Below are 11,851 nucleotides of genomic sequence, written 5' to 3' on the forward strand. Positions count from 1 at the left end.
GCAGGAACCCTGTCCTATCCATACCTGTAGTTCCAGGGCCTTGCACACGGGAAGCGCTCAATAAATACTTAAGTGAATGCCAGAGTACAAGTATAGATAGTTTACAGGCAAAATCTCGTTTATTCATTCATGTCCTCTGCTCTGAAACAGTTGGACTTAATTAAGAGAAGGAAAGGCAACATACCCATTGGGAAATAAGACCCTTGAGTAGACCTATTTTACACACACACAGACACACACACTCCCTAAGAGAAAGTAGAACCTGGGAGCTGACTCTCCAGCAAGCTGGGAGATAGAGCAATCTAACCAGAGCGGAAGTATGAATCCTGGAATTAATGGGGCCTACGTTCTCTGCTAGACCGGGGGTACTGCTCCCCAAAACCAGGCAGCAAGTCGGCTGTCTCTCCTGGCTCAGCAGGCCCTCCTTCCTCATTCCCAGGGTCTTCAGGCAATGGGCAGAGGCAATGGGCCGGCTGGGGGATGCAGGGACACAAGTTTTGGAGGGGAAGAGGAAGCTCATACTCTTGAGCAGCCTTCTCCCTGGAGTTCTGAGGCATCCGAGCCTCTTGGGCAGTGAAAGGGGATGGTAGTCCTTGACCTAGGCCTCGTTCAAGCCGTGTGCCTGCAAAACAGAAGTCGGTCAGTCCATTGCCCAACCCAGGGAGTGATGGCTTCCTGGCCATTCCCAGTCTAGGGCCTTACCTCAACTTACCAGGAATGGTGTTCTCTAGGAGGAAACCCAAAAGGCCCGCCAGGAAGATGTGCTCTGCAAGCAGCGAGTGAAGTAACACATCCAAGGGGCTCCAGCCTATAGGATTGGGACCAGGCAGGAGGGGAACCCTGATACTATGCAAGGCCAATGAGTCTCATACTTCCAGACTTAAATCTAAGTCTTGGACTAAGGACAGATCTTTCTGAATCGTAGTTCCATCCCCTTCGTCCTTTGTCCCTCTCCACCCTGGCCCTTCTCACAGGATCCCTGCTCAACACCCTATCTCCTGAGCATCCACATGCCCTCCAGATATGCTTTGATTGTTCCAGGCTCTGGAAAGTTTTGTATTAAAATCCCCAACCTTATTTCCCACTTACCTTCTATGCTCTAGCCTGGGTTTTTCAACCTCAGTACTACTAATCATTTAGACCAGATAATTCTTTGAGGGGGGCTGTCTTGTGCACTGTAGGATACTAAGCAGCATGGCTCTACCCACTACATGCCTGTAACAATTCCCCATCCCCTTTTTGTAACAGCCAAAAATGTCTTCAGACATTGTCAAAATCATTCTCAATTGAGAACCACTGCTGCTTGCTAAGCTGAACTAAAACACTAAGCTATTTGCTGCTCTCAGGACATCCCCTATGACTTCCTCCTTCTACGTCTTTATGATGGTTCCTCCACCAGGAATGACCTTCTCACCAAATGTGCTTAAATCTTAGCATCCTGCAAGACCAGCTCAACATTACTTTCTCCATAAAACTTACCTGGATCATCTCAATCCATAAGTCATCCATCTCTTCACCACTGAGCAGCACAGCTCTTTATCTGAACCTTTCCTGTTATGTGCCTACACATCTAATTTCTCTTACTAGACTGTAACATCTGGAGGCACCTTTGTATTCCAAGGAACTTGCATGGTGCTCAATAAATATTTGCTAAACAAATGGATGAACTGTTTATACGAAAGACCAGAAAAGGGTGCAATTCAGAGAGCCTCAAGCCTCAAGCCCTGGCTTCCCGATACTGAGCAACTCTTCCCCCCTCCCTCCCACCTGTGCTTAGCAGGACCGGAGCTTCCCGAAGCCATCTTGGCAGCAGCAGGGCCATGAAGATGGAGAAGCCAACAATGAAAACATTCCGCCCAGAGTCAATGTCAGCCAGGTGGAAGTTGGAGAATCCAGTAGACACAACCACAGCCTGGGTCACGCCCAGCACTCCACCTGTCTCAGGAAAGTCATCAAAGGAGCTGAGAGAGGGCTGGCATAGCAGGGAGTATTGCAGGGTGGGGCAGATTGTGACGGAGAGAGATGACCAAAAGGCGGTTTCTGATTCTGCCAGAAGCAAATCAAGGGCTTCTGCTGGGCTGAGAAAATGAAGGCAGCTGACATACATATCCATGTATCAGGGAGACTATTCAGAAAAAAAGGGTGCCAGCCACAGCAACCAGTTGGGCCACTAGGTCAATACTAGGGGGATACTAGGGGGGATACTAGGTCAATACCAGTTCTGCTGATACATTCACTCACCAAGAACAGGCAGCGGGATGGTGGTGAGGAGGTGGGCCAGCCTCGGGGAGAGCCCAAGCCCCACACAGAGCAGCCCCACCAAGTGGGCCACTCGCTGAGATCCAGCCTACATGAAGAAGAGACGTTAGAAAACACAGCCACCTCTTTGACTATTCAAGGTGTTTGCCTGGTGGCCTCTTCTCACCATTTGGATCCCAACTCAAATGTTACCCTTCCACGGAGCATCCCCAAGCACTCTACTACCTGCTTTGTTTTCGGGAAATTACCTTATTTATGTTTTGGTGTGTGTGTGTGTGTGTGTGTGTGTGTGTGTGTGTGTGTGTGTTTCTCAAATTGTCTGCCTCTCCCTCTCTGAAGTCCCCAAGAGAGCAGGGACTTTGACTCATTCTTCACTGGAACCCCAGCCCTGATACAGTGCCCGAGGCATAGAAGAAGTTCAATGTTGATTTGGTGTCTTCCTTACACTCCTAGCCCCTTACCACTTCTAGGCACCTCCCTAAATGAGAACACTGATGTGAAGTGCCTAACAGAGTATAGCACACAGCTGTCAGTCAGTCATGTGAGTTCCCTTCCCTCTCCTGCACCTCCAGCACAGCCCCCCCATCCCCCCCCCCGCCCCATCCCATCCACATACCTGGATAAGACTCACTGTGCCCACATTGGGGAAACTGGATGCAGTGCCTAATGGGCTCCCTAGCAGCCCAGCCAGCACACTTCCCAGGCCCTCCAGGCTCAGCCCTCGACTGCAGGCATGTGGAGGTGGACGAGGCAAATGCAGCAGCCAACCACACAACGCATAGCAGCCCAGGGAGCTGATGGAGGTTGCCAAGGCCATGGAGATGCCTGCAGCCAGAGCCCGGGGTGTCAGCAAGGGCCAGACCCACTCAGCTGAAGAGAGAGAAAGAGTGACTTTGGGGCCAGACTCAAGTCTGGAGCATCCCCCCACCTCCAAACGACTGTGCTACAAGAATCCTAGAGGCCCCATTGCCTTTTAAGATGTCTTAGAAGAAAACCATCAAACTCTTAGAATAAAAACCATCCTTTTACCATGGTCTACAGGTCTTCTTGGGTCTGACCTTACCTCTGTCCCTTTAGCCTCATCTCCCACTACACTCTGCCTGACTTCCCTCACTCCAGATACACTGTCCTTGTTTAAGATCCTTTGCTGTGCTGCTGGCCACCACAGGGCTTTTGCATATGCTGTTCTCTCCACCTAGAATGCTCTTCTGTCTTCCTTCACCCAGTTAGCTCCTACTCATATCTCAGCTCAATGATCACTTCCTCAAGAATACCTTTCCTGACTCTCTGATAAAGTCAGACTCCCCATTATAAGTTTTCATCACACAATGTACTCCCCATTGTTACACTTGCCACATGCAATTTTGCATTACTTGGATGCCTACTTAATTAGGATCTGTATTGCCCAATAGATTATACGTTTCATGAGAACCGGTAATATGTATGTCATGTTTATCACTATGTCCCCTATCAAGTACCTAGCACTTAATCGACACTCAACAGGCCTTTATTAAATGGATGAATAAGCAGATTTCAGATGCAATGCCTCAAAAGCAATCTTTTTACACAGGTCACTAACTCAAATGCCTGTGGGGTAGGTAACATAAATGTGTAAATTGGGTAAGGAGTATCAGTAGAGAGTGCTGGGGTTTGCAGACATCTGTGGTGAGGGGCTAGCATTGCCCCTGAGAATGGCAATTTCTCTCTCCTGTGTGTTTTGAGAAAACACAGGATTTAACTCAGAAATTAAGTTCATTAAATCTTGAGTTGAAAGAAAGAGACACCTTCATTTCAGCAAGAGGATGGAGGACTAGGAGAAAACATACCTGGGTGAGGCAGCCAAAACCACGGTGCCTCAGTGGGGGCAGACAGCTCCAGGGGGATGACGCTGAGACCCAGAAGGGCAGAGATGATCCACACACAGGCCACTGGGACCAGCACCTGAGGGGCAAGACTGAGATGGAAAAGAACCTCCCTCCCCCCTCCAGATCCTTCCAGGCCAGCCTTAGAGGAGTAACAGAGGCCAGAGAGTAGGGGGTGGGTCGAGCAAGTGTACTGTGCTGGCCCTTCTAATCTTGACTGCCCCTGCCCAGACCCCCACATACCGAGAGGAGCCGGAAGGCAGGGATTCGAGTGCAAGTTGAAGAGGTTGAAGCTGGCCTCCAGGGGCATGGAGGTAACTGGCAGGAGCCCAGGTGCTGAGAACAGACCACCATGAGCAGGATAAGCCTAGGAGAGAGAAGGAACTTGAGGAGCAGGAGGAAGCAGGCATCCTGAGGCAGGCAATGGAGGCAGGAGTGGTAGAATTCCACAAAAGGGGGTCCCAGAGAAGAAAGCCCCCATGGACAGGGAAGGACGGCACTTTGGGGGCCAGTGGAAGACTGTGTGAAAGTTAGGGAAACCAAATGAATCCACAAAGTTGTCCCTGCTCAGATAGCTGCTCAATCTGGTAGGGCCAGCAACTCTGCCCTCCCCCTGTCCTGTCCTGCACACCCCGCTGGTCACCACCCCACGCCTCTCAGGACTTACGTACAGCAAGGCCAGCCCCCAGTGACCAGAGCAGAACAGGGCCACCTCCCTGTGGGCAGAGAGCCCTGCCACAACCAGGCTGGGGGCCAGTACCAGGGGTCCGCAGTGAAGGAACAAGTGGCCAGGAGCCCCCAATAGTCCCAGCATGCCCTGCAGCAGCCCAGACACCACCACTGCCCCAGACACCTAGTGGAGAGGAGGAGAGGACAGAGAAAACATTCTGCTTGACCGATTTGACCTTGCCTTGACTTCCTAATTCCAGGGTGGGTCCCTTCCCCAGAGCACCCCCACCCCCTCCTCTCAGAGCAGCTCACTCCCTGCATAATGGAAACCAGAGCCTCCCCAGCCCCAGGCACTACCTCTTGGAGAGAAGTGTTCCGGAGCTCCAGGCTATGGCAGCCAGGCCCCTCACACGGGTGCAGCAGGTGGGAGGCTGGAAAGTTGGGGGCATGGAGAGTAGGTAAATGGGATGGAGACCCACGGCAGTGCAGTCCTAGCTGATGCCTGCACAGCTCCAAGACCCCCAAGGTGCCTTTTCTCAATTCTGTACCTACCTACACCTGTACACTCAGATTAGCACCCAACCCCACCCTCAGCCTTGCTCGGTGCTCACAGTTTCCAGGTTGCTGGATGGCCAGAGGCAGCTTCCGGTTGGTCAACACCAGAGCAGGAGCAAGGAACTCAAAGGATGGAGCCTGGACAAGAGGCAGCCTGTAGGAACAGCAGCCCCAGCAGGTCTGGAAACAGGTTGCAGCCAAAAGGACTTCCCAAGGTTCTCCTAGCCACCCCCGGGACCTGCTCTCTCCCTCTAGGGAGTCCCCCTTACCTGCTGCCCATCCAAGTTTGCAGGGTGGTAGACACACCACATGCAAAGAGGCTGGAGGCCAGGAGGTGGGCAGGGGAGTAAGAGAGTCCTCCTGGGGGGAGACTTCGAAGCAGAAGCAGGTGCGAGGCACAGAGGAGAGAAGCCAGGACCAAAATATGCTGCAGGTGGAGGTACGGGAAGGGGTGGTCTTCAGAACTAGGCAGAAATACCTATTTCCAGAGAATTTCTAATGCCACATCTACTCCCCAAACACCCCCTTCAGCCAGCACCAACTCCTGCACATCTGCCTCCTACCTGCAAAGCCAGAAGACAGCCGAGGCCCCAGGGAGGAGGCCTACTTAGAGACGCCCAAGAGTGGGAGGAGGGATTCTGGACAGCAAGCTGTGGAGACAAGGGAGCCTGGGTTTGTTGGGAGCCCACAGATCTGAGTTGGATGGTTTGGGGGTGTGATCGGCTCATGCTGTCCTGCCTTTCGTCTTGTGTTGACTGCCCTGAGCCAGAATTAAGTAGAGTAAGAGGTCAGAGTTTGGCTGAAGTCAGAGTTTGGCTGCCTGGAGTGGGGAGGTGGTTGGAGTGCCAATGAAGCAGAGCGAAGGAATGAGAGATTTGGGAGAGGACACAGCCCTTTCACCTTTGCCCAGTTCTTGTGCAAATTCCATCATCCATTAACTGGGAGCCATGTTCTGGATTCCTCCCCCAAGAATCTCCATCTAGATCCCTTGTTTCAGTCTCTGTAAAGCAGGATAAGAGGGGTGAGGAGATCTAGAAAATAACCTGGGAAGATTTTAGACTCTATTCCCTCCTCTCCACCGCAATTTAGAACCATCATTACACTACAGTCCTCTACCCTTTCAGGGTCAAAGCCCTTGGACTACCTTAAAAGGTAATGAATGGGTAATGAATGACATACATGACAACCTATATAATGTCCTCACGGTAATATAAAGGAGAAATAAAAATAATTTATGATAAAAGGTATTTCATTATGTGAAAGTTTGGGCCCAACTAAAAGAGAAGGCAGTGAAGTGATCCAGTCCCCACCCCCATATGAATCCCTGTGGATGCAGTAGCCACAATGCTGACACTGGTCCTTTCCCGTGGACTCATGGACCAGACCATAGGCAGTGCTGTCCTTGGTGACCTGATGCTCCAAAGTAGTGAACAAGTTCATGGTAAAGTGCTAAAGCAAAGTAATGTTTAATTTGCAAGGAGGTGCATTCCTGGAAAACGGAGTCTTTTTTTAAAATGTGCAAAAAGGACTTTGTGTTTACATGTGAAGTTAGATAGTTCTAGGGTCCAATATGAACAGGGTTTTCCTATGCAGGATGTGCAGCCGGTCACTCCAAAGTCATCTTGGGAATTCTTCCTAGTAAGCGGTGTCCTGAGCATCTCAGGATATCTAGCATTCTGCCCAGGCCAACGAAATGCCAGGGGCATACCTTCAAATTTTTGCAGCAAGAAGTGCCTCATACATTTATAAAATGCCCCCCAGGAGGCAGGCAGTACACCCCTGCTATGAGTCATCATAAGCAGTCCCAAATACCCTCAGTCCAGCTGCCCAGAAAGGTTTTCCTTCTTCCAATGATAACCCAGCTTGGGACTGCTCTTAACACCAACTACCACCACGTGACAGACTGGATTGGAAGCCAGGATTCATAGGTGTCCTTGGGGCTTGCCCTCAAGAAGCTGATGGGGCTTTGCTGGATACGTGGCTTGGCTTCTCTCTCAAGATGTGATTCAGAAACTACAAGGGTGGTGCTCACCCAGAACTTTCAACAGTCATGGCCAACCCCAAACATGGTACAGTAACCATCCATGCCCCATGGCACCCAAGTTGGGCAGCGCTAGTGACCCCAGGTGCTGGGAGCAGGGATGAAGGGAAGTTTGGAATGGAAGCCTATGACTATCAAACAGGAAGTTCTGAAATGGGGCTCAGAGAGAATGAGTTGTAGGTAATGGGATTGGGAAGTAGGGAGGCTTAAAAGGCAGATATGGGGAAGTCTGCCCTTCCAAGGGCTGCCAGAGAAGGAAGAGTCCAGGCCATGCAACTGAAACTGTTTATTGAAACCTCAGTTCTACAAAAGCGTGAAAAACCCAGATACAAAGCGGCGGCCAGAGAGGCCTGTGAAGAGAACACCCAGGAGAGGAACCAGAAGAGAGGGAAGCCCAGGAGTAGGGTACTAAATGATAAGGTTGGAAGACAAAAGGGCAAGGTCGAAGGTCCCAGCCGTCCCAAACTCCTTTAGACTACATTCCAGGGGCAGGTGCGGATTGGGCTCCCCACCTCACCCTGCCTTCCCTCAGAGCTCCCACCTTGGCCCTATCAATCCCTGGCTCTCTTGTCTCAGAGACATCACACAGACCTGGTCAACATTTCCTCCCTCCCTCGCCCACATTTCCCATCTCCCACCTTTTCCCTTCCGTCCCAGGGAACTAAACAGCTAAAGTCTAACAGAGCCTAGAGGAGGTGAAGAGACAAGGGCTTCTCCTCTATCCACCTGTGCCTTGCCCCTGGTTGAAGCTTTCCCTGGCGCCATCACTGCCCTGGCCAAGCAGCCAGCTACTGAGGTCTAGGAGAGCGAGAGACCTTCAGTCCTTTAGCCCCAAAACCCCTTAAGCTCCCTCACCCAGAATAACAAGGGACCAGCCAAGGACCCAGAGAGGTAGAGAGGATCTAAATCAAGCATTGCTCCTCAGGTTCTCAGGGACTCCCAAGTCCTCTCCATGCATTCCTCAGAACCCTACCTAGCCTGGGAAAATGAAAGACTTGAGGCGGGCCAGCTCCATGATGCTGAAAATGGAACACTGCTGGGGCTGTGGGAGCAGAGAAGGCATTGGGCTCCAGGGCCAGGGTGGAGCCAGGCCATGGGAGTGGTACCAGGGGCTTGGGGGCCCCGTATGGTTGGGACGGTGGCAGGCATGACAGGTTGGTGAGTCTTTCTGGAGCTTCTGGCAAAAGGGACAGTTATGGAGAAGAGTAGGAGGGGCAGGAGGGTCTGGGGGAGGCAATGGTGGGGGGGTCAGTGAGGCCAGAAGACTGCCCCAGAGTGAACGCAGCCCTACGTCGCCTTCCAGGAAGCTGGAGACATTAGCAGGAGATGGCAGGCACTGTGGCACAGGAGAAGGTATGCAGGGTTCCAAGAGGCACCTGGAAGCCAATCCAAGGTCCGGGGGGCCAGGTGGCAGGCTGCAGGACAGCCCCAAAGACTGGTGTATTACAGCCACCGACGCCACAGCCAGGGCCACACCGCTCACGTATGCCACAGCTAACAGGCAGGACAGCTGCAGGAGAGAAGATAAGAAAGGTCAGTGTCAATTACCCTCCCCCTAAAACCTGCTTCTGATAGTCGTAACACACCCACCCCGGTCTCTAGAAGTTCAAGTTAGAGCTCTCTGTCACCATCTTCTCCTAAACCCTTTTAGCATTTGCTTTACATCATCCCACCCACACACCAACCTGCTCAAGCCTCCTATCCTTCCTAACTCCTTCTCACCTTTGCCAGCCGATGGCAGAGGGAGCCCAGGGCCAGCTGCCAGGCTGGCTGCTCCAGCAGCACACACAGGTCTGTGTAGGTGTACCAGCCCCGTCGCCGTCCCTGATGCTCAGCCACACTGTTGGGAGGGGAGAAAAGACAGAGCGTCTGCAGCTGGCCCAATGGTACCTACATTCTCCCAGGGACCCACCAGGGAACACTGGGGAACTTGTTAAAAGTACAGATTCCTAGGTTGCCTGTTGATCCCAGAAACTGAGGGTGAGATCTTGATCTGTATTTTTTATAATCTTCTCCCACCCTCCCAAAGGTGACTGACTGATTACAAAAAGGGCAGGCAGGTTTGGGAACCACTGTCTTGGACAATTCTCTTCCTTGTCTCCTCCCTTCGCTCCCCTTACCCCCACCCCGTAACACAGACCCTTATCTCTGTCTAGCTCCTATGGCTTAGGCCTCAGCCCTTAAGCCCCTCAACTCCTAGAACTTACCAGCTCTCTAACCAGCTCAGCACCTCAAATATCTCCCGAGGTTCAGTGTAGAGACGCCAATCCTGTGGGTATGAAGAGAAGGGCACCAAACCAGGCTCAGACATGAGCCACAATCATTAAATAACCAGAGCGGCAACAGCACTACAACTGCCACTATGCGTAATACTTACTTGACACTTACTATGTGCCAAATACTATTCCAAGAGCTTTTATGTATTAACTAATTTAATCAACACATATCTGCATTCACATTACACCCTCCATTAATGGCACAGGGAGAAAATAATCCTGCTAATGACCCATGAGGCTAGGAGTAGAGAAAGTCTGGAAGCAAATAATCAGCACCCAGTAGGATAAACTCTTGTCTCAAAGTGTACCCAGGTGGGCCTGGAGGAATGGGGGAGCAGAGATGCTCCATTTCTGGCCTCACTACACAGGCACCTTCAAAGGCTATAGTTAGTCCAGAGGGCTAAAAAGGGAAGATACTAACAAGGAGGACAGGCAGAAAGAGAAATTAAGAAACAGAAGGGTGAGAGAGAAAAGACAAAGGGTGAAAGGAACACAAAGATGGGCTAGGGAAACAGAGAGAGAGAGAGAGAGAGAGAGAGAGAGAGAGAGAGAGAGAGAGAAAGCATAGCTACTCACCATGGCACTCAGGAAGCCCCTCTCCAGGGCATTGAGAGTGGGCACAGCCACACCCCCTGCAGCTCCCCATTCATCATTGAAGACCTCCTCCTCCTCCCCTTCATCATAGAGGTACTTACTGGCCACCATCTGCAGAGGCACCAGAGGTGGTGTCAACAGAGCTCACATTGGGCTCCTGGCTCACCAGGGAAATGAGGGGAGGGGCTGTCCTACCATGGAGATCAGGAACAAGTCAGAGGAGGACACATGCTGTAGGTAGTCCGGGTTTCGGTGCCGGAGCCGTTCAATGTACACCAGAGCTAGCATCATAGCACACGGGGAGATGCATGCCTCCCTAGGTGGTGGAAAGGATCAGTAATTAAACCCAAGGGCTTTTCAGCTCTTGTAACTCCTGAGGCCCACCCCTGTGTCTTTACAGCTTCTCTTTAGAGATAATCATTCCCTTCTTTCTAGGTTCTAGGTTCCAAACACTTTCATCCTGTCCCCCTCAATTCCAGGCTCACCGGGACACATGGGCTACATATTTCTTCTGGAGTCGGCGAATAGGGCTGGGGGCTGCCTTCTGGAGCAATTCCACAGCAATGTCTGCAGGGGCAGAAGGAAAACAGAGTAAGCAAACAACTCCACCCGCCCCCCCCCCACACACACACACACACTAGTCCCCACTGCTTTCAGCAGAAGACCCAGAGCGCTCTCTATTATCGGAGGCCCTGGAGACAGGACCACAGAGATCAATTCTCCCACTGAGACAAAAAGTCCGTCCCAAGTTTGAACTGCAGTTCCTTCCAGTAGGAAGGCTTATTTACCAGCCACCTGAAGTTACTTAAATTTGTCTCCCACTCTTGTTCATTTGAGAAATAAACATGTTCTTGGAAAATTCTGTTATACAAAACAAGAGTGATAAAGATTTGTAAGATAGCAATGTTTTTTACTCGTTTGGGCTAAAAAAAAAAAGTGAAATATAAACCCAGTCCTGGTCATGGCCAGTGTGACTCAGTTGGTTGAGCACTGTCCCATGCACCAAGGGGTCCATAGTTCAATTCCTGGTCAAGGTACATGCTGGGGGCTGCAGGCCTGATCCCCAGTAGGGGGAGTGCAGGAGGCAGCCAATCAATGTTTCTCTCTCTCCCTCTCCCTTCCTCTCTAAAATCAATAGAAAACATATTTTTTAAAATAAAAGTAGCCCAGCTGGCGATAAGTAAACAAATAAATAAACAAATACAAGTAAATAAACCCAGCGCTTATACCAACTACTAGTGAGCTAGCTATGAAGTGTCTGCACCTAGTCATTTTGGTGCCCGCTGTCAAGCCCATTTTCTGGCTTCCCATTTGCCCGGTCACACAACGTTGTCTCACCTGCCATGGGGCTGGAGAGCTCCTCCAAGCTACAGTCCGCTTCCCAGCCCCAGCCATAGTAGAGTCTTCTCCGGATCCTGGCACTCAGCTTCTGGTGTCCTGGAAGGAACTGAAACAGGGCAGGAGGGTGGTGGAGGGTAACGGCGAGGAAGGGTATGACTGAGAGGATCTCCTGGCCTCGGGCTACAAGGGGGTGCGGGGCCGCAGGCCTGTCTCACTGCTGGTACCAGCAGGTCGGGTGCCCCCCTCCTCCCCCC

At 51.4% G+C, this 11,851-nt stretch overlaps 2 protein-coding genes across 5 annotated transcripts in view; both read right to left on the reverse strand.

Annotated features, from left to right (window-relative positions):
- Window positions 1-95: 95 nt before the first annotated feature.
- Window positions 96-6,435, reverse strand: SLC23A3 (solute carrier family 23 member 3). 4 transcript variants are annotated; one of them, XM_023761377.1, is made up of 13 exons: window positions 6,246-6,435; window positions 5,909-5,995; window positions 5,615-5,772; window positions 5,402-5,499; window positions 5,148-5,221; window positions 4,793-4,974; window positions 4,365-4,488; window positions 4,086-4,200; window positions 2,876-3,129; window positions 2,242-2,347; window positions 1,768-1,935; window positions 713-808; window positions 96-622 (listed from the first exon to the last, which is right to left on the reverse strand). In XM_023761377.1, exons 3-13 carry the CDS (start codon window positions 5,623-5,625, stop codon window positions 333-335), a joined length of 1,518 nt encoding a protein of 505 aa, XP_023617145.1. In that variant the 5' UTR covers window positions 5,626-5,772; window positions 5,909-5,995; window positions 6,246-6,435; the 3' UTR covers window positions 96-332. The 4 variants fall into 4 exon arrangements, with proteins under 4 accessions (XP_023617145.1, XP_006082597.1, XP_023617138.1 ...); XM_006082535.3 differs by lacking the exon at window positions 6,246-6,435 and having other exon boundaries at window positions 5,909-6,083; XM_023761370.1 differs by lacking the exons at window positions 2,876-3,129; window positions 6,246-6,435 and having other exon boundaries at window positions 1,768-2,078; window positions 5,909-6,083.
- A 1,222-nt stretch (window positions 6,436-7,657) lies between these two features.
- The window catches only part of CNPPD1 (cyclin Pas1/PHO80 domain containing 1), an 8,318-nt gene continuing 4,124 nt past the window's right edge, over window positions 7,658-11,851 (reverse strand). The window contains exons 3-9 of the mRNA XM_023763368.1: window positions 11,595-11,807; window positions 10,742-10,823; window positions 10,452-10,572; window positions 10,239-10,367; window positions 9,594-9,655; window positions 9,109-9,226; window positions 7,658-8,896 (exon numbers count right to left, since the gene is read on the reverse strand). Of these exons, the coding sequence (XP_023619136.1) occupies window positions 8,360-8,896; window positions 9,109-9,226; window positions 9,594-9,655; window positions 10,239-10,367; window positions 10,452-10,572; window positions 10,742-10,823; window positions 11,595-11,807 (1,262 nt within the window). The 3' untranslated portion in view covers window positions 7,658-8,359. The remainder of the gene's footprint in view (window positions 8,897-9,108; window positions 9,227-9,593; window positions 9,656-10,238; window positions 10,368-10,451; window positions 10,573-10,741; window positions 10,824-11,594; window positions 11,808-11,851) is intronic.

The sequence above is a fragment of the Myotis lucifugus genome, unplaced genomic scaffold, assembly GCF_000147115.1.
Source record: "Myotis lucifugus unplaced genomic scaffold, Myoluc2.0 scaffold_3, whole genome shotgun sequence".
Lineage (NCBI taxonomy): Eukaryota > Metazoa > Chordata > Mammalia > Chiroptera > Vespertilionidae > Myotis > Myotis lucifugus.

What these genes read in the sequence shown, in the direction of transcription:
- SLC23A3 (XM_006082535.3), bottom strand. Translation starts at nt 6,073, where the DNA reads ATGAGCCGATCACACCCCCAAACCATCCAACTCAGATCTGTGGGCTCC. An exon ending in CATCCAGCAACCTGGAAACT is followed by an intron (nt 5,222 to 5,401) that starts GTGAGCACCGAG and finishes CCAACTTTCCAG; the next exon opens with CCTCCCACCTGCTGCACCCG. An exon ending in GTTTTGGCTGCCTCACCCAG is followed by an intron (nt 3,130 to 4,085) that starts GTATGTTTTCTC and finishes CTCTCTCTTCAG; the next exon opens with CTGAGTGGGTCTGGCCCTTG.